The 27946-nt window shown below is 50.5% G+C and overlaps 1 protein-coding gene across 2 annotated transcripts in view; it reads right to left on the bottom strand.

The window, feature by feature from the left end:
• Window positions 1-27946, bottom strand: part of Myrip (myosin VIIA and Rab interacting protein) — a 171478-nt gene that overhangs the window by 70514 nt on the left and 73018 nt on the right. For both annotated transcript variants that reach the window (XM_051140189.1, XM_051140188.1), the window contains exon 3: window positions 18954-19175. In XM_051140189.1, coding sequence (XP_050996146.1) covers window positions 18954-19175 — 222 coding nt within the window. The remainder of the gene's footprint in view (window positions 1-18953; window positions 19176-27946) is intronic.

The raw sequence follows: 27946 nt of genomic DNA, 5'->3' as shown, positions 1-27946 counted from the left end.
TGCCTCCAAGCTCCTGAACTCACTGTGAACCCCTGTCACCCAGCATCATTGGAATTTGAACGTCCTGCTGGCATCCCGGCAGTACCCACAGAGCCAGGCTCCCCTGTCCAGGTATCTGCAGATGCTGCTCATGGAGTGGACTTTGGGACCTTAAAGAGAAAGATCGGCTCCATCTGCACATCCCCAAAACTATCTCCCAAGAGAAGCTCCATGAAATGACTGTGTTTTCTCACTGAAATTAAACCACCGACCAGAGCTGAGCCAGCACCTGTCCTTGCTAACAGCGGCCAGCAGACCGTCTCAGTTCTATGGTGATGATGAAGATGATGGTGGCAGCGGCAGCATGCATGCATGCGTGTAGGTCAAAGGACAGCTTTGTGAAGTTGGTTCTCTCCTCCTGTTTTACGTGGGTTCCAGGGTTTGAACTCAGGTTGTTAGGCTTACACAGCAGGTGCTTTGAGCCAGCTCACTAGCTTGCCAGCCCCCCTTAAAGTTTATTTATTTAAAGATTTATTTATTATGCATATAACATTCTGCCTGCATGTACACCTGCAGGCCAGAAGAGGACATCAGATCACATTATAGATAGTTGTGAGCCACCATGAGATTGCTGGGAATCAAACTCAGGACCTCTGGAAGAGCAGACAGTGCTCTTAACCTCTGAGCCATCTCTCCAGCCCCAGGTTTACTTATTTATTATGTATATAATGTTCTGCCTGCATGTATGCCTAGATGCCAGAAGAGGGCACCAGATCTCATTACAGATGGTTATGAGCCGCAATGTGGTTGCTGGGAATTGAACTCAGGGCCTTTGGAAGAACAGCCAGTGCTCTTAACCTCTGAGCCATCTCTCCAGCCCCTTGCCAGCCCTTTTTGAGCTCTTTAGAAAACAAATCTGTGCTGGGCATGGTGGCGCAAGTCCAGGACAGCCAAAGCTAACACAGAGAGGCCCTGACTCGAATGCCTACTTCCACCTCCCCCAAAAAAAGAGAAAAAGAAAACAAGTTCTGTAAAGAAAGCCACCCTTAAGAACAGAACCAGCATTCCAGGAGAGAGATCTGCTTTGAAATATTACGACTCAGACCAGGGACCCCACCTCTTCCCCCTTCCCAACACGTAAAGGGCTAAAGTATACATTGGTACTCAGTACAGAGCTAGCTCTCCGTAACATCAGGGTTATTACAGAGAAGCCATTATTCCCATGAGCACCCGCTTCTTCTTTACGGGTGGCAGAGGGCTTCATTTACAAAGTCAGTAATTCTAGGCCTGGGCCCTAAAGAAGCTGGGAGCCTCCATGGTAACAAATAAGCCTTTCTTTCTTTCTTTCTTTCTTTCTTTCTTTCTTTCTTTCTTTCTTTCTGGGTTCTTGGCACAACCGTGGATACTAAAAATGAGCTGATCGGGAAGGTAAGGAGTGGGAGGCAGGCTGGCTGGGGCGTTTTGCTTCATCTAAACGGTAAACAGGGGGCTCTGCCAAGCTGCAGGAACACTGCCAAACTGCAGCCCAGAATGCCCAGATTTTTCCTTATAGCTGTCGCCTTAACCCGCAAAGAAAAGTTCATCTTTCCAAAATGTGGCTGCCCTTGCCCAGTGTCACATTCTCGCTGGTCTTTTAGCATTGCCGACTGGCGATGGATGCTGCGCAGTGGAGCCTCATGTCCCCAGCTGCCCTCAGAGCTCATGGTGCGGGGGTGGGGAGCCTGGCCTGGCAACCCTCTGTGCAGACCTCAGTTCCAGATCATGGAGGAATTCTGGACCAGGCTGACCACTCCCTCACCCAGAGCTTCAGAGATCTTTACAGGTGATCTGCATTCCTCCTGTCATTCCGATGAAGGTTTTCAAAGGCAAGGGCCTCCAAGTCAGTCATTTGAGACTCTTCCTAGTGACCCATGGCCAGCGCCCCAAGGACTGACCCAGTGCCCCAAGAACTGGCCCAGAGCCCTCCGACCATCAGCACCATAAGGGAAGAGCCGGTGATTCAGGGGCTCTGCGCAAGGTCTTCTAGATCACCGTAAGAAAAGAAAAAACCAACCTCAAAAGTGCCGAATTTTCTTGATGACATTTTTGAGTGTCTTGTTTTTCAGCACTTAGCGCTAACATATGATGTATTCATTAATGCGCACACACTTCTGCCTCTCCCAAGGTCCAAAGCAAAACGGAGATGTGCTTGGGCGATCTTCCTGGAGGTGCACGCCATGAGTTAGTGCTATTATAGTGTGACCGTTCTCAAACTTTTCAAGTTGAAATAAACTAACAGACGCCCACATGTTTCACATGCATCTTGACCTAAAGTTCTGTCTGTAATTTTTAACAAGTAAACAGGAATCTATAGACAATTAGCGAGAGTATCGCAAGGCAAATTCTTCACACACAATCTGTTGCCAAGGCCGTTACCCAGCAGCGACACCTGGCAGTTAGCCTCTCCCCCTGGCACTTAGATGCAAACGCATTATGATAGTGAAACATTCCTGAAAAAAATGTCAGAAAAATGCTTCCGAAAGCCCGTGTCCCTGTTTTGCTTGTCTGTGGGAGACAGTTGAGACAGTCTCTTGAGGCACTAACCAGTCTAACGGCCGCCCTCATTGGGTGGCTCACAAATGTCTGCCAGTCCAGCTCTGACGGGCGCTAGCAGGCCTGAGTGTGGCAAACACAGCTGTAGCAGGCTTTGCTGTACCTGACTCCCTCTGCCCTGCTAACAGGTCAGATCACAGCCCTAAGGCTAGCCACAAGGTCTTCTTCCTCCTGAGGCTAACTACAAGGTCCAGCAACAGTCCAAAGCCCCCTTTGGTTCACCTAATTAACATGCCCAATTAAAATTAAAGATTTATTTATTCGCTCATTTATTTATTTATTATGTATACAGTGCTCTGCCTGCATGTACATCTTCAGGCCAGAGGAGGGCATCAGATCACATTATAGAAGGTTGCTGGGAATTGAACTCATGACCTCTGGAAGAGCAGTCAGTGCTCTTAACCACTGAGCCATCTTTCCAGCGCCCGCCCCCCCCCCCCAAATTAAAATTAAACACCTCATCCTAACACTGGTTTCTTCCTTTCCTTTTATAAACTGCCATTTGCCTATGAGCCATGTCTGTCTCCTGTACCCAGAGGTGGTCCTGTATTCCTCTGGGACAAATATCCCTGCCGCCTTTCCCTTGCCCCTCCCCCCTTCTCTCTGCCTTGGCATCTCCTGTCGTTGTCTCTTATTCTCTGTCCTTTGTCCCTCTGGGGCAAATACATCTCCTTCGTTTTGAGGACTTTGGTTGTGGTGTGCCTTGAGCTGATTCCCTGCAAGCTCTCTGATGCTCTCCTCTGGACACCACGGACACGGAATGCACACAAACCCCCCCCCTTTGCCCTCCCATACCCAACATGCACACATAACTTTAAAAATCTTTAAAGTTCATATGGGGATTTTTACATTTCTTGAGTCTACACGTCCACATTTGGATGTCTCAGAATAATAATCTCACCTTGGCGGCGGAAGAGAACGGCCTCCTCTCTAGCTTGTGCACAGCACCTGGGAACACAGGGCCCTGCACATACAGGTGCCCACGTGAGGTTCATTTGAACAAAGCTAAGGCTCCGGATGCTAGGGCAATGGTGGTCCCTAGAACGATTCTTTAAAATAAACTAAATGCTCTGTGGTTAATTTTCTCACATTAAAAACCTTTCTTCTCGGAGAGAGGCGCTTTAATACACACAGGGTTTGCATGAAGGTAGGACAGCAGGGTGTTCTAGGGGAGGTGAAACACACCATCTGACTGGAAGCTCATGCAGGCAGGAAGTAAACAACTCAAAGAAACTTCTGGAAGTCACTGAAACTGACCAAGTTCACTATGCCCCTCCTTCTCCAAGAGTAAACAGTAAAGAGGCTGAGTCCCACAGACAAGCCCGCTAATCTTATCGGAAAAGGCAGAGAGAGGTGCATGGAAGAGGCCCAGACCAACCGAGGCACCTGGAAAGGATGCTGTCCAGCCTGCCGAGCTGCCTGCAGGCTGCGCAGTGCGCTCCAGGACCCCAGCATTGTGAGCGCTGACCCGTGCTGGGGTAGGTTTCGGTGATGCAGATGTCATTGAGTCATTTCTGCTCCTGTAAGTTACTTGTCACCCATATTCCTGTAAGTGACCTCCCCCCAAAAAAACCCTCACTGGTTTGCCAACTAGACTTCGGTCATGTCTGTATGCTGGTCTGTAAGTTTTCTATCCGGGGTGAATAGATGTTTGTTTGTATCTCCCCAAGAATAGTGTCACACAACACCCTCATGTCTCCTACTGTCAAGCACAGTCCCCACCAAGCAGAGCATCGTCAGCTCCTTCCTTAGCACAGCTTCCTAAGCTACCCCGTGCTAGTGCAATCTCTGATTTACACACACACACACACACACACACACACACACACACACACACACACACACGGTTTCTTTGTTGATTTCATGGCTGTTCTGAGAGCAGGTTACATCCCAAGCAGGCTTGGTGGGCATCCTCATGGCACTACAGCTTTCATGGTGGAGGGGTGCAGCCCACACACAGGGCTCCCCCTCCTCGTCACAGACGATAATTGGGGGAACTTAATGCATTCTTTGTTGTTTAGTGTTGATTCTGACAGCTTTGAGTCCACAATGGACTTGGTCGTTATCTTCTGTATTTGCTCCTGCTAAACTCAACAGCCCACACGCTGGGCTTTGCCTCCTCCCAATTAGGTCATGTTTCTCAAGGACCTAAGTGAGAGCTACTCTCTCCCCAGTCCCTCACTTCCTATGCTGTGCAGAAGCCCCGAGGAGTGTGTGCGTGTGCGTGTGTGTGTGTGTGTGTGTGTGTGTGTGTGTGTGTGTGTGTATTTCCCCCCCGAGACAGGGTTTCTCTGTGTAGCCTTGACTGTGCTGGACTCGCTTTTGCAGACTAGGCTGGCCTGGAACTCACAGCGATCCACCTGCCTCTGCCTCCCAAGTGCTGGGATTAAAAGCGTGTACCACAGCCCGGCCAGGAGTCCTCCAAACATGAGGTAGTCAAGGCAGGCTAAGAGCACTGGCTGGTGCCCCCTTACACTGGAGAGGCAAACCTTTGCTCTCACACTTTAAAATATTTTATCTTTATTTAATGTGTATGTGCCTGAGTGTGTATTAAGTGCATCGTGTGTGTGTGTGTGTGTGTGTGCGTGTGTGTGTGTGTGTGTGTGTGTGTGTGTGTGCAGAAACCCTCAGGTCAGAAGAGGGTGTTGGATCCTCTGGAGCTGGCGTCCCAGGCAGTGGTGTGGGGGACTCAAACTTGGTTCTCCGGAAGAGCAGCAAGTGATCTTACAACTACAGAACCACCATCTCTCTAGTCCCAAATTCTTTTCTTCCTTTTATATTTATTTTATTTTTATACACGTGTATGCCTATGTATCTGTATGTATGGTGTTCCTGTGAGTGCAGTTTCTGCAGAGGCCAGAAGAGAGCGTAAGAGAGATGTCCAACTTTGGTGCTGGAAACTGAGCTTGGGCCCTCTGCAAGAACAGAACGTGCCTTTTAACCACAGAGCCATCGCTCTAGCCTTAGTGTCCCGCTTTAAATAAGGCTCTATGAGCCTTTTTGAGAGAAACTTGATTGTTTAGTATATATCCTCCTCCTCAGCCATTTCAGCTTTACTAAAACATAACTGGTAAATCAAACTGTATGTATTTAAAATGTATAAAGTGATGATCTGACTCATATACCTTAGGAATCAACACATTGTCCATCTCACAAAGTCACCTTTATTTCTCTTGACTTTTGGTGATAGTGCTTATTATATAGTCTCTTAGAAAAATCCAAGTATAAAATATGCTCCTGATAATGTCAGCAAACTGCATTTCAGATTTCATAATTTGTCTTTGATCAAAACCTCCCCATTGCCCCAGCCCGACAAGCCTGTTCTTCTCTCTCCATCTTTGTGTATTTTTCTCTTTATCTTGTGTGTGTATGTGAGTGCGACGTGTGTGTATCCGGTACATGAGCACATGCATGTGTGGGGGCACATGCATGTGGACGGCAGAGAAGGTCAGTGGGTGCCCTGCGCCACCACCTTCCACCTTCGTCCCTTGAGACAGGCTCGCTCACTGAACCTGGAGCGAGGCTGGCAGCCAGCAAGTCCAGCAACTCGGCTGTGTCTGCACCACACGGTGTTGGGATTACAGGCGGCACAGCCACACCCAGCTTTTCATAGATTCATACCCAAATCTTCACACTTGTGTAGCCAGTGCTCTGATCCACTGAGCACCCCCCACCCTTTTCTCACTTAAAAAAAAAAGTATGTGCATGTAAACTGACACCCACACTGTACAGCTCATCTTGGGGTGCTCCATCTGTGTCCCCAAATACCCTCTGTGCACCCAGAAGCCATGTGTTCAGACTTCCGGTCGGCTCTCATCCGATGTTACTGAGATGCCCCTCCAGCGATCTGCAGGATCATCCCCCGTCCCCGCACCAGGCTGTTCTTAAACAAGAAGATAAAATGTCCCTGGAAATTGGAAACACAAAGACTCAGCACTGGTCACGGCAATTTTGAAAGAGACAGGCAGAAGCTGGGAAGGCGGCTTGCTCCCTTGTCACTTTTAATATGTCTAATATCGATGTGATGCTGCCACAAAGCTCAGTAAACAGATCTGGGGAGCGGAACAGAGGACACGGAGAGAGGCCCACGCTTCCACACCTACCAAACAGGAAATGAATATCCACAACACAGAGGGGCTGGAACAGCCTGTTCTCCACACGAAATGCAGTCATTCCAGGAACTTCCAGGCCAGAGGCAGCACCGCTTCTGGACAAGCTATCAATACGCTGTGGCTCAGAGTCCTGCCTCAAGCCTGCTGGGGCCAGTGTAATTAAAGAAATTATTTTTACTGTCAAAGTGCCCTAGAAGGCTTGAATGGGAGCAACACAATTGCCTGTGCTAGCGGTTCTCAACCCTTCTAATGCGGCAACCCTTTAACACATGCTGTGGTGCCCCCTCCCCCAACCACAGCATGGCTTCACTGCTAGCTCATGATGTGTGATTGTGTTACCATTATGAATCATAATGTGTATATCTGATACATAGGATAGCTGATGGGTGACCCCCATATCTGACATGTAGGATATCTGACAGGCAACCCCGTGGGGCTCGGGACCCACGGCTGAGAACCGCTGTTCTGCTCCTGTGTGGCCCCAATGCTCCATGGGACATTTCAGAGCCACCGTACTGAGAAATGCCAACGGAAAGAGCTCAGTTTGCTCGGCTCATCCTCCTGGGTTGGAGATCACTGTTAGATTGAGACATCATGTCCCTACCGTCCTAAAAGTCTATGTTGTTTGACTTCCCTGGGTTGGAGCTCCACGGGACATGAAAATGAAACAAAGCATGGACTGAGCAGGGATTCTGGGGCCGAGGGTAGTTGAGGTCTCTGAGTATGGATCACATTTTTGGGGGACACCAGATCACAGTATGGTGGGTGGGATTCCCAAACAGGCCACCCCCTCCTTCAGAACAGCCCAGATACCTTTGAAAGCCAGGCTCTGCTCTCCAGGGCACAAGGTGGTCCTCGGCAGGGTAGCCTGCCTGCTGCAGTGGGAACAGCTGTTTTGCAGGCACTAGCATGGGAGATGTGGGGGTGAGGCAAGGAGAGGTGACAACACTGGAGTTCTCTCACTAGCAGGCCTGTAGGAGGCCTGTCCATCTGAGACGAAGAGGAGCTAAGAGTCTGCAGTGTTTGGGGAAGGCAGCAAGGGAAAGTGTTAGAGCAATGTTTTGAAACGCCGTTCCCAGTCACCACACAGGTTTGCTTTACCCTCTAACAGAGGAAGCTTGCAATCAGGACAGGAGACAGAAGAACACAGGTGGGCAGGAGCAACACAGGTTCCTCCTGGCACTGGTTGTGCTGCTTGCTGCCCAGTTTGCTAAGAGATGCCATCTCCTGCCGTGCCTGGCCCAGTGCTGTGCTAGGTAACCTTACCATCAGCTTGACCAGAGTCGCCCTGGAGACAAACCTCTGCATATCTGAGTGGGAGTTTCTATACTGCACTGACTAAAATGGAGAGACTGGTCCTCAGTGTGGGTGGCACCACTGCATGGGGCTGGGGCCCTACACTGAATAAAAAGGAGGACCTGAGCACCAGCCTCCATCTCTCTCTCTCTCTGCGTCTCTCTCTACATGCAGTGGCTCCTGTCACCTTCCCCCCTTAACTTGTCTTTGTTGGTCAGAGCAACGAGAAAGGTAATAAAACGCCTGCTTTCGCGTGAGTGTCACTGCAGACCGTCGCTCAAAGTAATGCAGTCTTACTCTTAAAAGCTGAGCACTGTTTTATAATAAAAACAAACATTTAAAATTTTTTTACTTTGTGTGTATGGGTGTTTGGCCTGCATGTATGTCTGTGCACCATGTACATGCAGTATTCACAGAGGCCAGAAGATGGCATCATATCCCCCTGGAACTGGAGCTACAGGTGGTTGTGAGCCACCAAGTGGGTGCTGAGAATCCAACCCAGGTCCTCTGAAAAAGCAGCAGACCTCTTGACCTCTGAGCCATCTTTCCAGCCCCTTATAAGTGAAAAAAAAAAAATTAAGACTATATATTTTCTTATTTATAGCTTTAAAGTAGCATTAGGGTTTCTGACTATCATTAGGAAAAACAGCATAATTCTACCATGTAGGTAACCTTTGTTATCTTAATCCTTTCTGGAGTGAGGGAGGCCGATTTTACATGGCTGGTCAGGGAACCAGCTGGCTCACCATTCCTTAGCTGCAGAGTTCAGCCCTGTGGCCGCCATCCCTGCCTCCTTGTCTTCAGCAGAGTGTGGTGACCCGGGACTGAGAACACAAGCATTGTGTGTCTGGTGGGCCTCCTCCTCAGCTCCCCCTCTGGAAGCCTAGGGTACACACAGCCTGGGCTTGGCAGACGATAGCAGTGTTTTAAACACCAGCATTCACAAGGCACACCGCATTTGCAGCCTTCCAGACAGCACTGCATGCACGGAAGCAAACGCCCGCCCTGTTGGTACAAGCCCAGCAGTGCTCTCCATGGGATCCTTTACAAACATTAATGAAGAGCCAGCATGGATTTAGAATGACAAGCAATACATAGGGGGCTTTCTTCTTGCTTGCTGCCCCAAGGGGGCCCGAGGCTGGGGAGCTTTTCTTTCCTGCTTAACACTTTAAAGCTGTGGCCTCTGCCACTGTCTGATTCATCTAATACCACCCTGAGGTTGTGGGAGGACGGAAGACAGGAACATGGCATTTTGTACCGAGTTGCTATCTGGCTTTCAAGGCTAAACAATCTTTGCAGGGAGAGGATTGTATACAGCGTGTCTTCAGTAATAATTCTAGTTCTCAGCTTCACAAACCATATGTCCCATCATCTCAAAATGCTAATAGGAACTTTTAAGAAAAACATCTAAAACCCTCAAAATATTTAGCCCGTTTAAAAGAAAACATTCCTTTTCTCTGTGTGTGTTGGAGACCAGAAGTTGGCTTTCTTCAATTGCTGTTCCCTCCTTCTCTCTCTCTCTCTCTCTCTCTCTCTCTCTCTCTCTCTCTCTCTCTCTCTTCCCCCCACTGCCCCGTGTGTGTGTGTGTGTGTGTGTGTGTGTGTGTGTGTGTGTGTGTGTGTGTGTGTGTATCAGGGTTCCTCTGGCCTAAAGTTTACAAGGTAGCCTCAGGTGACGGGTCAGTGAGTCCCAGGCATCCTCCTGTCTCTGCCTCTGCATTACTGGAACCGAGTGCACACAATTGTGTCTGACTTTTAACATGAGCTCTCTGGACCCAGCTCATGTCCCCTTCAGGCTCCATAACACTTTCTTCTATGGCTTAAAAAATACAACAAGAAGAGTTTTCAAAGGAGAGAGCAGGACATTGGTCAGCTGGTGTGAAGGTGCTGTTCACCACTAGAGGCAGAAAAAGTACACGTGATTCTGCTAGAAAACATAACCGTACCTAAAAGAAAAAAATATGTACAGGCTCAGATTGAAATTTTGATCATATAGAATAGCCAGAGACAAAGGACACCTGCAAGAAAAGATGTGGAGCAGCATCTGCAGGTGCATGGAGCAGTGTCTGCAGGTGCACGGAGCAGCGTCTGCAGGTGCATGGAGCAGTGTCTGCAGGTGCATAGAGCAGTGTCTGCAGGTGCATGGTGCAGTGTCTGCAGGTGCATAGAGCAGTGTCTCCAGGTGCATGGTGCAGCATCTGCAGGTGCACGGAGCAGTGTCTCCAGGTGCATGGTGCAGCATCTGCAGGTGCACGGAGCAGTGTCTGCAGGTGCATGGTGCAGTGTCTGCAGGTGCACAGTGCAGTGTCTGCAGGTGCATGGTGCAGTGTCTGCAGGAGCAAATAAAGAAAATGAGATAAGAAACAGATGTTTGAAATCATGTAAATGGCTTAATAAACTGTGCTGCAGTTCAACAACAGACTTCATGGGTGCTAGAAAACTATGGCTATGGCAGAGGCAGCAGCATAAGAATTGATAAACATAGGCAAAGTGTGGTAAAAGGTGAATACAACCGTGTTGATCACCACTGGGTCTAGTCCTGTGCTGAATCTGGAGTTCACATGCAGGGCCATCTGCCCAGCCAGCCCCAGGGACCCATTTGTTTCTGCTTCCAACCCTTTTCCCCAAGCTCTTGGCCTGCAGACCCACACCATTGTGCCTGGATTTTTTTTTTTTTAAATGTGAATGCTAGGGATCCGAACTCATATCCTCCTGCTTGCACAGCAAGCATCTACCCACTGAGTCATCGCTCGGCCCCTCCCTGTCTTTTTCCACACCAGCATTTTGAGGACTTAAGGCATTTTATTCTGCACAGTGTCCCTCAGCATGTTTGACATTTTTTCAAGCTTATACTTCCTGCGAAATTTGGGCAGGGAGGACTGTGCAAGAGGTGCGTGAACGGAACACCACACCGACTTCTAAGGCCGGTTCGCCTCCAATACTTCCGTCTACCAGGAGCTTCAGCACAAGGAAGCTTTTCTGCTCTACCCAGAGCCCTGTGCGGCGGGGCTGTTCAGCAAGGGACCTTTTCCACTTGCTGTATCCTGATGGATAAAGGTACCGTAAGAGCTAATTATCCGAGGACCGTCGTCCAATGAGAAGCGCGCGAAGCCTTACCAGTATGCAGAACCTAACCCCAGCAGCCACCCTCCACCCCAGGCCACGGATACAAGTAAACAGGCAATTCTGTCTGGAGTCTGGCAAGCATGCTGTGCCTCGTTTTTTAGGCCGCATCTTGATGACGGGACATTACGGTGTGAAAAACCTCGGGATTCTTATTAAAATCAAGTTGATGCAATTCATTATTAGTCAAGATTTTTGCTGCCCAGGTATTCCGTATTGGTCGCCTAAACTCTGCACATGCTTTAGACTATATTTGTTTTTAAAATAAAATGTAGATGGTAAAGCTGTTGCATTATATGGTATTTGAGACATTTTAATACTGTTCTCATCATTTCTGTAAAAAGGGTTTTTAGGAATGTAAAATAGTGGCTCAGCCAGCCAAGTGCCTAATGTGCAAGCATGAGGTCTGACCCATGAAGAGCCAGGCTCATGTTGGCTCATGTCAGCAATCTCAGCACTGGGGTAGCGGGGTGGAGTGGGGGCGAGGGTGGGGGGCAGAGACAGCTCACATCAGCAATCCCAGCGCTGGGAGGCAGAGACAGGAGGATCCTTGAAACTTGCTGGCCGGCCAGCCTCCCTGAAGAATGAGCTCTAGGGTCAGCAAAGAGGGGACTGTCTTCAGCTCCCCAGACACCAATAGGACACACTCCGCTCCCTCTGCGCCACAAGCCCTTGGGCTGCTGTGAAACTTCCGCTTCCCAGAAGCCAGCGGCTCACCATCACTCTCTGTGTCCAGCTGATTTTGGGCAGGAGTTGGTCTAGCCTTCACAGGGCAAGCTCGAGACATGGCCTAGACCAAGGAGGACAAGGCGCAAATAGACTGTGGATGCCTCCTGGTCCCTCTCTCAGAGCACACACTGCCAGGAGGCCGAACAAGGCACCACAGTGGGAGCCATAACTTAGAAGCTGATGGTCATTGCTGTAGATGAAAACAGGAAGGACAGGCCGAATGGGGATCGATATCAGTCACGTAGCGTTCTCCACTTGTCATCAGAAAATGAATGGGTGAAGTTTACAAAAACATAATTGGTCAAGGAAAAATATACATACCTGAGAAATTGCAATAGAGGTAGATTATATACATGTGTGTGTGTGACGTATAAATCCATGTATAGAACAAAATGCAAACCAAACTTTAACTTGTGTTTTGTAAGTTAAATGCAACTAGAAGCCTTACATCTATCAGATTTACAAAAACTAAAAAATGTTAAGGCCGGGGTGGTGGCTCAGGGGTAAAGCACTCATCGTATGTGTGCTGAACATGGATCATCAGAACCCACACACACACTGTGGGTGTGATGGCCAGCACCCGAGAGGTGGGCACGGGATCCCCAGAGCAAGCTGGCAGACTGGCAGAATCACTGAGCTCTGAGTCCACGTGGGAGATCCTGCCTCAGTGTATACGGTGGAGAGTGGTAAAGAAAGACACCTGGTGTGAAGTGGCTTCTGTACACACACAGCTATATGTGTGCCCATGTGTATATGAACACACACACGTATGTACACACAGCACATACATACACCAGCAAAAATACACTTGAATATCAATTATTAGCAAGGATGTGACACGGTGGCTCTTCTATGGATGGTGAGTACTGAAACCACTCTCCTGTTGGCGCACACTCGGCCCGTGTTCAGCAAGACGGGGTGTGTGTGTCCTACAACTGGAAAGCCAGGCTGAGCTGAGCATCCCGGCAAGGACAGTCCACAGAGTGTACATGAGAAAGGGACAAGGTGGAAGCCAAGGCACAAACATACACAAAGTAACACGCGTGGCCCATCAGTCAGGATGGACAGCTTCCTCTGCTAACTTCCAACACCCGTTCGTCTAAAAGCCACGAGATGTTTTTCTCAGCTTACATACTCAATGTCAGCTGTGAAGTGGTGTCTTTCCACAAAAGCCATTTAGAAATTTCAGTTAAGGCTGACGCCACCATCTTCCAGATGCACAAACTGAGCACTCCTCACATCACGAGTCACCCTGGTTGACTGCCTCAACCTCAGCATGGCCCATGATCTGTGTGCCTTAGCATGACCCATGACCTGTGTGCCTCAGCATGACCCGTGACCTGTGTGCCTCAGCATGACCCGTGACCTGTGTGCCTCAGCATCACCCATGACCTGTGTGCCTCAGCATGACCCGTGACCTGTGTGCCTCAGCATGACCCATGACCTGTGTGCCTCAGCATGACCCATGACCTGTGTGCCTCAGCATGACCCGTGACCTGCGTGCCTCAGCATGACCCGTGACCTGCGTGCCTCAGCATGACCCGTGACCTGTGTGCCTCAGCATGACCCGTGACCTGTGTGCCTCAGCATGACCCGTGACCTGTGTGCCTCAGCATGACCCGTGACCTGTGTGCCTCAGCATGACCCGTGACCTGTGTGCCTCAGCATGACCCGTGACCTGTGTGCCTCAGCATGACCCATGACCTGTGTGCCTCAGCATGACCCGTGACCTGTGTGCCTCAGCATCACCCATGACCTGTGTGCCTCAGCATCACCCATGACCTGTGTGCCTCAGCATGACCCGTGACCTGTGTGCCTCAGCATGACCCATGACCTGTGTGCCTCAGCATGACCCGTGACCTGCGTGCCTCAGCATGACCCATGACCTGTGTGCCTCAGCATGACCCATGACCTGTGTGCCTCAGCATGACCCATGACCTGTGTGCCTCAGCATGACCCATGACCTGTGTGCCTCAGCATGACCCATGACCTGTGTGCCTCAGCATGACCCATGACCTGTGTGCCTCAGCATGACCCGTGACCTGTGTGCCTCAGCATGACCCGTGACCTGTGTGCCTCAGCATGACCCGTGACCTGTGTGCCTCAGCATGACCCATGACCTGTGTGCCTCAGCATGACCCATGACCTCTGTGCCTCAGCATGACCCATGACCTCTGTGCCTCAGCATGACCCATGACCTGTGTGCCTCAGCATGACCCATGACCTGTGTGCCTCAGCATGACCCATGACCTGTTGTGCCTCCTCAGCATGACCCGTGACCTGTGTGCCTCAGCATGACCCATGACCTCTGTGCCTCAGCATGACCCATGACCTGTGTGCCTCAGCATGACCCGTGACCTGTGTGCCTTAGCATGACCCGTGACCTGTGTGCCTTAGCATGACCCGTGACCTGTGTGCCTTAGCATGACCCGTGACCTGTGTGCCTTAGCATCACCCATGACCCGTGCTCAGAGTCCACTTCCCCAGATCATGCGGTGCCAGGCTGCCTGCAAAGGAGGAGGGGACACTGCCAAGCACTGTGCATTACATAAGGGAACCGCAAATGTCACCTGCAACAAACATGACAAACTAGAGACAGATACAGGTGGGAAAAGAACAAAGTAATAGGCGGATAGATGATAGATACAGAGATGGATGTACAGACAGACATAGACTGAGCATGATACAAGTTTTACAAAGAGGTTAACAACTGCGTGTTTTGCTTAAGGATTTTGTAAATGAAAACATGACTGCAGTCACACTAACAGCATGAAGGAATAAATATATACAAGCACCATTTCAAAATGGTGGCTCCTTGGGGAAAGGGGAGCACTCAGGGGCCTCCACAGGACTGTGACAGCTTAGTTCATCATCTGGGTGAGAGGTTATCATAATGTTTTTAGGAGAGACGGTCTGATATAGTCCAGTCCAGGCTGACCTGGACTTCACTATGTAGCCAAGGATGACCATGGTTGTGCGTGTTTGTGTGTGTGAGTGTTTCAGCATGTGTAGGTGCATCCTGTGCACACATGTGTGGATGCATGTGGGTATCTTCTTCTATCACACTTTATTTATGTATTTATATGGAGACAGGGCCCCTTAACAAACCTGGAGCTCAACAACTTGGCTAGTCAGCAAGCCCCACGGGCCCTCCCATCTCTGCTGAGATTAGACCTACACTATGGGTTATTATAGATGTGTGGTCACCGTGCCCAGCATGGTGCTGGGGGATCCTCAGGCACGCATGGTTAACCCTTTGACGACTGTGGCAGCTCCCCGCCCCCTGACCTTGAGCTTCTGATCCTCTTGTCACCACCTTCTGTGTCACCACCTCCTGTGTGCTGGGGTTACAGGTGCACACGCTGTCATGCCCAGCTCATTATGTGGCACTAACTTAACTGGGAGATTCTGCCTTTTGCACGATGTGGTACAGTACAAATAGTTTCAGCGGCTCTTTGGTGCAAAGCTATTGTCACACACTGCTCAGCTTCCACGATGACGTGAGTCTTAATGTCCTCAGTCTCTGGGGCCCAGGGCCCTCCATCTGAGACCCTGACTTAACCAAGTGTCTCCGTCTGTGACCTCAACTTGGTGGTATCTTTAACTGCTCCACATCAGTGCTGGGAAATAAACTGATCTTATAATGAAAAATAAAAAAAAAAAACTAATTTGTTTTTTACAGTGCTAAATAAAGAAACACCACAAATGGAAAAAATGGCTTCCTGCTTAGAGGCAATCGCACGCCTTAATATTTTATTAGGAAACTACCCACTTAAAGATCTCAGGATGAAAGCAACAGAATAACAGCACCAAGTAAATGCAGCTAAGATTCTGCTCTGTGACTAACAGTCCCCCTTTTCTGTTACAATTTTGAGTGAGAATTGTTTTCTCCAAACTCTAAAGGATTGAGTAACTTGTCTATCCTAGAGATCTGCCTGCCTCTGCCTCCCGAGTGCTGGGATTAAAGGTGTGCGCCACCATGCCCAACTAAGGAGGATTTTCTCTTTCTTTCTTTTTTAATTAAAGAGTTCATTTTGGCTTACTGTTCCAGAGGGAGAGCCCATGATGACGGGCATGGCACGGAAGCAGACAGTAAGAGCAGGAAGCTGACAGATGACATTTACGACAGCAACGGAGAAGCAGAAAGGGTGTAGTGAAAAGGCAGGGCAAGGCTGTGAACTCTCAAAGCCTACTTCCAGGGGTGTACTTCCTCCAGCAAGGCTGAAATCTCTCCAAACAGCATTACCAGCTGCAGACCAAATGTTCAAATACCTGAGCCAATTAGAGGTGTCTCTTTTTCAAAATACTACGTTCCACACCACAGGCTCATGGCCGTATTATGTGCAAATATATTTCAGTCCAACGTCAAAAGTCCCCATAGTCTGTCACATAGTTGGACACTCTCACTGACTTCTCTTGAAATATACGCAACCAGCTGGAAGAAAATAGGCTTCTTTTGGCTCGTGGTTCTGATCAAAGCCAAGGGACTTGATGATGCCAGGCTTCCAGGATGGTACAGGGACCACGTGACGAAGGACAAGGAGCCAGGACAAGCCCTGGCCAAAGTGGCTCTTACAGAAAACCCACTCTCAACCCATTAGCCTGCTAATCTGTTAATAAATGAATGGCTTGAGTGGGGCGGTGGTGGCGTGCACCTTTAATCCCAGCACTCGGGAGGCAGAGGCAGGCAGATCTCCATGAGTTCCAGGCCAGCCTGGCCTACAAAGTGAGTCCAAGTCTAGGACAGCCAAGGCTACACAGAAAGACCCTGTCCCAAAAAACAAAAACAAATAAAAACAAAACAAAAACAAAAAAATGAATGGCTCAATCCACTCATGAGAGACGCTACCAGTCACTTCCTAGAGGTCCCCATCTGATCCCATTTCTCAGTATTTTATAACAAGGATTAATTTTTTTTTGAGACAGGGTTTTTTGTGTGTGTGTGTGTAATCTTTGATGTTCTGGACTCGCTTTGTTGACCAGGCTGGCCTCAAACTCAGAAATCTGTCTGCCTCTGCCTCCTCAGTGATTGGATTAAAAGTGTGTGCTCCCATGCCTGGCTTGTGAGGATTAATTCTTGACATAAAATTTCTGTCTAGGGGACAAAGCCTATACAAAGGCACATCACTGGGCACCCCTAGCCCGGTCAAACCGATGCCTGAAGTTATTCGTCATAGTGCACTTTTCCCCTCCCATTTTGCACACCACCATGTTCCCACGGAAACCTTGGCTTAGTTCAGTTGACCCTGGCATTTAGAAATAGGTCTGGACTTTGGTTGAGTTCATTGCTCCCAACACATCTGTTTCTAAGTTTTTCTTTTTCTTTTTAAAATTTATTATAATTTACTCCGATCTGGACCCAGAGGGGTCTTCACAAACCGTGTACCAACCAAGGACAATGCATGCAGTAAACCTAGACCCCCGCCCCCTGTTCAAATCTAGCCAATGGGTAGCTCGTTCTTCATGGTTGTTGGAAGAGCAGGGACTGCCTTTGACATGAACTCTGGTGCCCATGATTTGATCTCTTTCCCTTGGTGAGGAGGCCCGGCGAGCATACAGAGGAAATGGAATCAGATTATCAGGATGAGACCTGATAGGCTGTGGCCATATAGTGGGGGAGAAGGTCCCCTTCTGTCACAGGTCTAGGGGAAGGGAAGAGGGTGGAAGAGGGAGGGAGGGAGGGAGGGAGGGAGGGAGGGAATGGGAAGATACAAGGAAGGGATGACAATTGGGACATAAACTAAGGAGGAATTTCCAACAGGGGCTAACACTGGGCTTCTCCTTAGTGTGAGTCTCCAGAGCAGAGCAGAGGCCACATGCAGTGCGTGTGGAGCACCGTCCTCAGGAGCTAAGATCGGAATAAGAACCCCTGTTTCCCTCAGCTGAGGGCATCAAGCGAAGCAGGGATCTTGGGTAAATCACTGTTGCTGAAACCGCCACACCCTCTGAATGCGTTGTTCACTACCTCCCGACATTACGGAAAAACACAAACATGTTTGCCTGTGTTTCAGACATAGCTGGTCATGCTCACAACAGGCAGTTGCGATGGGCCCTTCCCTTTGTCTCTCTGTCTGCTAAGCCTCCATGTGGAAATGAGACAGATCTCAGCTATGCAAAGCACAGGGCCTGGGGCACCCAAGCCTGGACACTGGCTGATGTGCAAGCCACTCTTCCACTGTAGCTGGCATCTCGGAACTGTTTGGTTCTCTGCTATGCAGAGCCTGCTTCCTTGGAGACCCCACTCAGCTGCTACCCCTGTGAACTGCTCTCTGGGGGAAAGCTAGCATGTTGTTTTTTATTAAAGAGTATAAGTGAGACACAGTGGCAGGAGGAGAGCTGGAGAAGAAACCAGGGGCAGGAAGGCGGCTTTGCGAGTGTGTGCTCGGGCACAGCCAGTCTGTTTCGGTCACTATCACACGCACTCAGGCACAGCCAGCCTGTTTCGGTCATCATCACACAGAGCAATGGAGCCACCAGGAACGACAGTGAGCCACAAAGACGGTAAACTCAGCAGAGATTTAAGACACTAGCTGTCAAACTCATCCTTCCCCCAAACTCAGCGCATCACCGGGACACTATGAATTACACATTTGCCATTCTATCCACACGGTGGCAGCACCCCATGCCCACCTTGCACATGTCAACTGTATTTTGCCCTTGACAATCTGGCTTTTTTTTTTTCCCTCTATGAGGCTTTCTCCAAACCCTCCTGATAGCTAGCCCATCACTCACTGTCCCCACCATCAATGGAGACGTCGACCAGGGCCTCCTGGTGGCAACACATATGGAGGCTAATACTTGTGTGTCCCTTCATGTCCTTATGCACCTGAGTTATTAGGGATCCTCCTAATTCACTCTTGTTTCCAGGAACCCAGGACACTTACAAAAGAATAAAAGGAGGGCCTGGCAAGGGAATTTAAAAGGATGGGTGGAGCATGGGAGAAGCTGCATCTTCCATGGCAGCAGCCTCCTTTGGGCTCTCCTGTATCCTCTCTCATCTCCTCTCTCATCCTCTTCACTGTCCCTAGTGCTCTGGGCACAACTGTCCATCGGTGCTGCTCTTGCCAGTGGGAGGGAATGGTGGCGCCAACAGCCTAGCCCTGCAAGAACACGTCCACTCACCTGGCTTGCTGGCAGACACAGCACACCCATAGTTTCTCATGCTTCTGGTAGGAACAACAGCTCTTGCAGACGCTGAACTTGCATTCCCCGCAGCGGCGCCTGGCATTGACCAGGAAGGTGAAGGGCGAGCAGCACCGCATGCAACAGCGCTCCACGAACTTCTGGTGCTTCGAGAGGATGCTGCACTTGCTGTTCTCCTCAGCCAGCCTCTGCTTCATCTCACTGGCAAATCAGAATACGGGGAGAAAGAAGGTGAGACAGAGGAAAGCATCAGGGCGGGCTGTCAGCCCAGAGCACCTGGCCCTGTCTCCTGTACATGCCCAGTCCTTCTAGAATCTTCCTGTAGAAGAATAATAAGACCAGTGTGCATGTGTGTGAGCGTGTGTGTACACATGTATGTCATGTGCACATGTGTACATGTGTGTACATATGTGTGTATGTCCCTGTGTGTGTTGAGCGTGTGTATGGACATGTATGTCATGTGCACATGTGTACATGTGTGTACGTATGTGTGTGTCCCTGTGTGTGTTGAGCGTGTGTGTGGACATGTATGTCATGTGCACATGTGTACACGTGTATACGTGTGTGTGTCCCTGTGTGTGTTGAGCGCGTGTGTGGACATGTATGTCATGTGCACATGTGTACATGTGTGTACGTGTGTGTGTCCCCCTGTGTGTGTTGAGCGTGTGTGTGGACATGTATGTCATGTGCACATGTGTACATGTGTGTACGTGTGTGTGTGTCCCTGTGTGTGTTGAGCGTGTGTGTGGACATGTATGTCATGTGCACATGTGTACATGTGTGTACGTGTGTGTGTGTGTTGACCGTGTGTGTAGACACTAGAGGTCAGTCTTGAGCATCTTCTCTCCCCAAGGCTCAGGGACAATCATGGAGGAGGTGGAAGAAAGACTTTAAGAACCAGAGGCGAACATGGTCTTCTGGACATGACAGGACTGTTGTCTTCTCAGCTCATAGCAGCTGTGGTGGCCAGGTTCCAGCACGGAGTGCGCAGGGGCCATGTGGGTGGCTTCTATGGAAGGGAGAGTCAGTTTTCTTTAAGGGCGTGGCCCCTGGTAGGTCAGCCACACCCAGTGGATGGCTCCACACCCAGAAGCAGATGGGCAGTACAGCTGGAGTTGGTGGGTTATTACATTTTTTCAAAAAGGAGGATATGAAATTGGAGGTAGGGTTAGGGACATTGGCATGGACCTGGGAAGGGTAAAAAGAGCAGTTGGGATGAATTTGGTCAAAATACATTACTTATATTTCTCAAAAAGCAATAAAAATGTTCCTAAAAGCACATTGGTGTCTTACTCCATTGCTTCTCTCCACTGTATTTTTTGTGACAGGGTTGCTTACTGAACCTGGAACTCACCAATTGGCTAACTGGCCACATCCAAGTCTAATGTTAGTTCTGGAGACCTGAAGGCATGTCCTTGATCTTACGCAGCCAGGCCCTTCCCCAACTGAGCCGCCTTACCTGTCTCCAGAGAAACCAATCCTCCACCTATGCCCACAGAGGGACTCTGAACAGTGGGTTAACTTTGTGTAGCCCTGGGCACCGTGAAAACCCACGCACTTCTGCCTCAGACAATGCAGGAGGACTAAATCACCGCTAAACACAAGCTGTCTTGCAGGATAAAATCTTTCACTTGATTAATGCCTTCTTAGAGGGGCAGAAGGTGGCTGCTTCTGTTAAAACATTAATCCTCACACCAGCCCATCTGTGAACCGGATGCATCCTTGGTCCCACTTCACACCCCTGGAGACCCGCGCAAAAGCTTTCGAGCCAACAAGAGTCGGTAAGGATCCTCTGGCAGATCTGGATGCTGTTGACTCGATCGGGACAGAAGGCCATCTTCCACCAGATAGCCAGCCCCTGGTCACACAATGAGGATTTCTCAGGGTCATTACAACCAGTCACGCACCTGTGGCCCATCGCTGACCAGAGCAGACAGCGCATTACTGTATTAAATTCTCTTTGGTATTAAACTTTATTTTCAGTAGGTCTTATTTTTGAAAAATGTATACATGTACACAATGCATCTTAATCGCATTCAAACGCTAAGCCGTCCTTTCAGCAACCCCCCCCCCACCAGCGTATCTGCTGAACAGCCTCTGCCTCAGTTTTTATAACTCACTAAGTCCACCTACCATTGTATGTGCATAGCTGTGCGGCCATCCACTGGGGCATGGGCAACCTACCGACAGCCAGCCTTCCCTTCACAACCATCACTTGCCATTGGCTCCGCAGTCAGGGGTAGGGTCTGAGTGGTCCTCGCTGCTCCAGGCTGGAATGCTTAACCCTTTTGATCTTGTGGGGGTCTGGCGTGGGTAACCAGAGCGGGCATGAGTTCCCGTGTCATGTCTGGAGGCCAGCAGTGCACAGCTCTCCACACCTTCCTCCTGTCCTTACACTCTTTCTGCCCCATCTTCTGCAATGTTCCCTGAGCCTTTTTGCTATCAAACAACACTCTGTGTCTGCATGTGCCATATTTACTTATGTGCTCGTCAGCTGACTGGCACTGAATTACACCCGCCTTCTGCTATGACGGTTAGTCCTGCCATGAACATTTATATTCAAGCTCTCTGTGGACACAATTCTCAGTTCCAGGAATGGAGCCGTTGAGCCATATAGTTGCTAACTATACTTGGAGAACCACGCAACATGCTCCTAACCGTCGCCATCATCCCCACGGTCTGCTGGGGAGACCCGAGTGTCTCCTCGCCTCACTGTAACTGTCCCCTTTCTCCCAATGGCTGCCATCTTAGAGGGCGTGAGGTGTCTTGTACTACGATTTTGATTTGCCGGTCTCTAGTGACTAATGAAGATGGCTGGCTTCCATAATCCACCCATGATCGTGAACACTCTTCCGTGGGTTCATCAGCCATGGGTACAACCTCATCCGCCCTGCTGAGAGTGTCTGTCTTTTCTTACTTGTTTTCCTGTAACATGTCTTGATGTGATCTGGACATCAGTTCCTTATCAGATATGTATATTGGAGATATTTTCTCTTCCATTAACATTATAGCCTGTGAGCATTTTTTAGTACAGAAAGGAGACTGCTAACCATTCTATGAGGTCTAAAGGAACAAGCTCACACAGTGGGCATGGCACAGAGATATCTTCTCAAGGAAGATGCCATTTAGCGCCTTAGAACTGGAACAGGCAGCCAGCCAAGCCTCAACTAGCAAATCATACCACACAGCCTCCAGTCGGCTAGTTTAGATCCCATTTCAGAAGAACTAAATTAAATGGTCCGAAGCTGCGTGGAAGGCAACCCTCAAGGGTCAAAACATCTCTGTGAATAATATGCAGACCACTGGAGCTTAATACAGAGAACCACAGGTTCCAGGCGCTTTTGTGGGAGCTCCTCTCAGCAGGAGCACAGTGGGGCTCAGTGGGGAAGGGGGAGGGGCTAGACAGGCAGAAGCCAGCATTCAGGGCAGAGCCTGCCCAGCTCAGCACTGGAGGAGGCAAAGGGATGCAAGACCTGGGAAGGAGCTGGGGTTCGAGGGAAGAGCAGGTGCCGCCCTTGCCAGCTGCTATCGGGTGAAGCATGGCTCACAGCGGGGCTGCACCATCACCTGGGGTGGTCAGCTCGGCTGTGCCCTGGAAGCCAAGATTGGGGGGCGCTGTTGTTATGGAGGGGAAGGTGGCCGAGGTTGGCTCTAAATCGATACCCATCTGAAAACACACTTTGTCATGGATCTCCTGTGCTGTTTCTACACCACACTCATTTCTCCTTTCTTTTTTTTTTTCAACTTATTTCTGCATAAGAGATAAGCACATGGCAGAATCTTCCCGACGATTTTATCCCTCACTCGCCCACTAACGCACACAGACAACAGGTTCTACTGTGAAGCCTGGCTCAGGGCAAGATGCCCCTCTAGAGCTGGTCCAAACCAGTGTCACGAGGCAGCTATAGAAAGAGATGGGGTTTTTTTGTTTTGTTTTGTTTGCCCTGGAAGACTGTCCCCCTGTTGTGGGGTTATTGGCAACGGAGCTCTGACCCTGAGCCAAGACAACAGTAAAACCTTCCATCTCCCAGGAGGGATGGAGCTGTCCATCACTCTGGTGATGAACTGGTGAACAAAACACTGAGGAGGGCACGGAGCTCCACTCTCCCCTTCAGTGAGGAGGGCACGGAGCTCCACTCTGCACTCTGCCATGCTCCTGACCTGTGGTGCGTCATGCACCGCCATCGAATGTGAGCTCCCACTTAATCACAGTCACATCTGATTCATCAGAGGAGCCAAGGAGGGGCCTGTCAGCGGTGAGGAGACAGCAGGCTGCACTGGGGATGGCTGTGCGGTGGCAGCCCTGTGCTGTCTACCCGCAACAGCTCTGCTCTCAGGAGATGCCTCCTCAAAATCTAAGCTCAGAGAGGGAGTACAAGAGAAGCCCACAGAATGGTTTGTTTAATGTACGTTTATGTGTGTGATGAATACGTGTCTGTGCACCCATGGAGGCCAGACGTCAACACTGGAAGTCTTGCTCCCTTGCTCTCCTCTTTATTTTCCGACAGTGCCTCTTCCTGGCCCTGGAGCTCACCGGTTGGCTGCACCAGCTGGCAGGCGAGCCCTCACATGCTCCTGTCTCCACCGCCCAGCCCTGAGATGACAGGCAAACTTGTCATACTTATGTGTGTGCTGGGGGTCAGGCCCTGGTGCTCACACAGCAAGTATTTCACCCACAGAGCCAGATCCCCAGTCCCTATAGAACACTTTAAAAATATCTCAGGGGGATGGGAGGCTGGAGAGAAGAGCACTGGCTGCTCTCGCAGACGACCCAGGTTTAATTCCCAGCACCCACATAGCAGCTCACATCCATCTGTAACTCCGGTTCCAGGGGATCTGACACCATCCCCTGGCCTATTCAGGCACTGCATGCATGTGCTGCAATAATACATACATGTGGGCACTGCCTGCATGTGCTGAACATACATACATGTGGGCACTGCCTGCATGTGCTGAACATACATACATGTGGGCACTGCCTGCATGTGCTGAACATACATACATGTGGGCACTGCCTGCATGTGCTGAACATACATACATGTGGGCACTGCGTGCATGTGCTGCACACACATACACAATACATTCATAAACATAAATAAATCTTTTAAAAAACCTATTAAACATCCTACAGTATTACATTTCTTTAAATCTCCCTTCCCAGAGCACAGGGAGGTCAAGCCCTCCTTACCTCCTTCTTATTTTTATAAAAGGGAACAGGGGTCACCTGCACACCAGGAGAGAGGCACCTGGCAAAGCAGATGCCATCAGAAACCATCAGCAGCAGACAAAGAGAGATCAGACACTCTCTACAGAGCTCTCTAGAGCTCCCACCCCCACCACCCCGCCATGCCCCACCCCCACCCCCACCTCCACCACGGGGACATTCTGCATGTGGATGGTGAGGAGGCCTAGGCCTGGGGTGGGATCCCTTTGTCTGCACAGCATCGACACTGCAGCTTGCTCATATGAACACAACATGGCGACGCGTGGGCAGCACAGTGCTGGGGAGATGGCCATGAGACCAATATCCAGCACCACACACAAATACCAGAATTACACATCAGAAAAGCCACAGGGCCCGGAGCAGGATGCTATGCTTCCCACCTCGAGCTCTTTGATTCGCTCACGACTTCTGGGGGCCGTCTCTACCGCCTCCACGGCTAGTCCACATGCCCACAGGGTCTGAGCTCAAGGGAAACCCCACGGCCCCATAATGGAGCTCTTCTTGAGAGGACTATGACGTCACCAGGCTGTGGCCCCACTGCCATTTATGGGCTGTGTATGGGGCCTGAAAGTGACTGAAGCGTAATGTGGCTCGTGACTGTAAACACGACGCAGACTTGGTTTGGAAATAAATTCCAGTGAGTAATTTAAATAGTTTCAGCTAAATGTTGAGTAATAATATAAGCATACATTGATGCTAAATACACTGATTCAAACACAAAAACAGAAGAAAGCAATTTTAAAAGATGTCAGCTTGCCAGGCTTGGCGGCACACACCTTTAATCCCAGCACTCAGGAGGCACTTGGGATTAAAGGCATACGCCACCACCATCTAGCCCAGCAACTCTTATAAAGAAAACATTTAACTGGGACTGGCTTACAGTCTCAGAGGTTTTGTGGCAGGAAACATGGCTGCATGCAGGCAGACATGGTGCTGGAGGAGCAGAGAGCTCTACATCATGCTCGCCAGGCGGCAGAAGGAGACTGCGCCACACTGGGTGTAGCTTGAGCATAGGAGACCTTAAAGGCTGCCCCCACAGTAACACACTTCCTCCTACAAGACCACACCCACTCCAACAAGGCCACACCTCCTAATAGTGCCACTCTATGGGCAAAGCACTCAAACATACGAGTCTGTGGGGGCCGTTCCTAGTGAGACCACCTCACCCTCCAAATCACCCCAGCCTTGTCATTCCCCCCACCTCACCCCAGCCTTGTCATCCCCCCTAACCCCAGCCTTATCATCCACCTCCCCCATATCACCCCAGCCTTGCCGTTTCTCCCACCTCACCCCAGCCTTGCTGTCCACCCCAGCTGTCCACCCCCCTACCTCACCCCAGCTTTGCTGTCCACCCCCACCTCACCCCAGCCTTGTCGTCCACCCCTACCTCACCCCAGCCTTGCCGTTTCCCCCACCTCACCCCAGCCTTGTCGTCCACCCCCACCTCACCCCAGCTTTGCTGTCCACCCCCACCTCACCCCAGCCTTGTCGTCCACCCCCACCTCACCCCAGCCTTGCTGTTTCCCCCACCTCACCCCAGCCTTGTCGTCCACCCCCACCTCACCCCAGCCTTGCCGTTTCCCCCACCTCACCCCAGCCTTGTCGTCCACCCCCTACCTCACCCCAGCTTTGCTGTCCACCCCCACCTCACCCCAGCCTTGTCGTCCACCCCCCTACCTCACCCCAGCTTTGCTGTCCACCCCCACCTCACCCCAGCCTTGTCGTCCACCCCCACCTCACCCCAGCCTTGCTGTTTCCCCCACCTCACCCCAGCCTTGTCGTCCACCCCTACCTCACCCCAGCCTTGCTGTCCACCCCCACCTCACCCCAGCCTTGTCGTCCACCCCCACCACCATCTCACCCTAGCCTTGCCGTTTCCCCCACCTCACCCCAGCCTTGTCGTCCACCCCCACCTCACCCCAGCCTTGCCGTTTCCCCCACCTCACCCCAGTCTTGTCGTCCACCCCCACCTCACCCCAGCCTTGCCGTTTCCCCCACCTCACCCCAGCCTTGTCGTCCACCCCCACCTCACCCCGGCCTTGCCATTTCCCCCACCTCTCACACATTTCATATGCCACTGGGTCTGCTCTCCGGGATGCTCACACTGACCTGTTCATGTTAGATGCCCTGAGCACCGCCAACATTCAGAAGTGTGTGAGGCTGTGCACATGAGCAGCTGTGTAGGTCAGAGAGTGAGCACTGGGTGTGTAATTTATCCCTGGAGAACACCTGTGGACAACTGAGGATGACATTTCGGTAGACCAGTCTTGATACAGTTTGCCACGCAGCTGCAAGATTCTACTCTTGCTAGTTTGGTAGGTAAAGTGCTTGCTGCACAGATGTGATGACCCGGGTTCAGACCCCAGACATCACATAAGGCCAGACGTGGTGCTGACAATCCATAATTCCAGAGCTCTTACAGGGAGGTGGGAGGCAGAGACGCGAGAACCCTAGGACATGTGTGAGCCAACTAGACTGGCATAGAAAGAGACCTTGTCTCAAACAAGGTGTAAGATGTGGCTTGACAAATGAGGTTTTCCTGTGACCTCTACATGCACACACCACACACACACACACACACACACACACACACACACACACACACAGGTTCTTAAATTTTTTCAACTGACATTTGCTCAGAGACCACTAGAGGGAGCCCTGCACTTGAGCACTGAAAGACGCCTTCTTGGCAAAGGAACACATTGCCTTCTGTTGGGCCGAGACGACAACCAACCAGAACAACCAGAATAACAACAAGATACACGGAAACCTTTAGATAAAATTTCCATTTTCTGTCATTTCCTCAGCCATGAGGTCTGCCCAACATCACAATAACAACGAACTGTGCCAGTTCTTGTATACCTGTGTCCAAAGCCTCCCAGACATATTTTACTCAGCCTCAGGGTAATTCTCTATGTGGCGAGCTAGCTGCACATGACAGGACAGAGTCAGAGCCCCAAAGAGTGGACCTTGGGTGAGGATCCCTGTGGATAGGGTTTATTCTCAGAACGGTCTCAAAGGCTGGGTGAGGAGCTCCTGGCAGCTGACTGGAGGGAGGGAGGGAGGGAGGGAGGGAGAGAGGGAGGGAAGGAGGGAGGGAGGGAGGGAGGGAGGGGGAGAAGGAGGGAGGGAGGGAGTAGGGGCAGTCAGTGTTCTTCAGTGAGGAAGCTTTCTCTTATTTTGCTTGGGCAAAATAAGCACCGAGGAGGACAGTGGGCAGGGCGTGAAGTAACTGGGAACAGACGTTATACTGATGAGGACTTTTTCTGGAGACAGCAGCCATGTCCCTCTACACAGCAACAGTGCAGGAGAGCTCTGCGCTGGACCTCAGGGCCACGCTGGGGTTAGGTGCTCTCTGCTCCTTGCAGGATGGCTGGGAGGTGCCCTAGTAGATGACGTCACACCCATGCGTATGGGCCCCCCTGAAAAGAGATTCAAGATTAAGGGGTAGGGGAGATGGGGTCCAAAGGAGAGCACACAGGAGAAGGAGTCAAGCAGAGATGTGGCCTCAGTCAGTGGGAGCTGGCTTCACACTGGCCTATGAGGAGCCCAGAGCTTGCTCTGGCCATGGAACTGGCTCTGCAATAAGAAGCAAGGACAGCCGGGCATGGTGGCGCACGTCTTCAATCCCAGCACAAGGACAGCCGGGCGTGGTGGCTCACGTCTTCAATCCCAGCACAAGGACAGCCGGGCGTGGTGGCTCACGTCTTCAATCCCAGCACAAGGACAGCCGGGTGTTGTGGCGCAC

Source organism: Acomys russatus, chromosome 32, assembly GCF_903995435.1.
Source record: "Acomys russatus chromosome 32, mAcoRus1.1, whole genome shotgun sequence".
NCBI lineage: Eukaryota > Metazoa > Chordata > Mammalia > Rodentia > Muridae > Acomys > Acomys russatus.
This window is presented reverse-complemented; position numbering and strand designations above follow the sequence as displayed.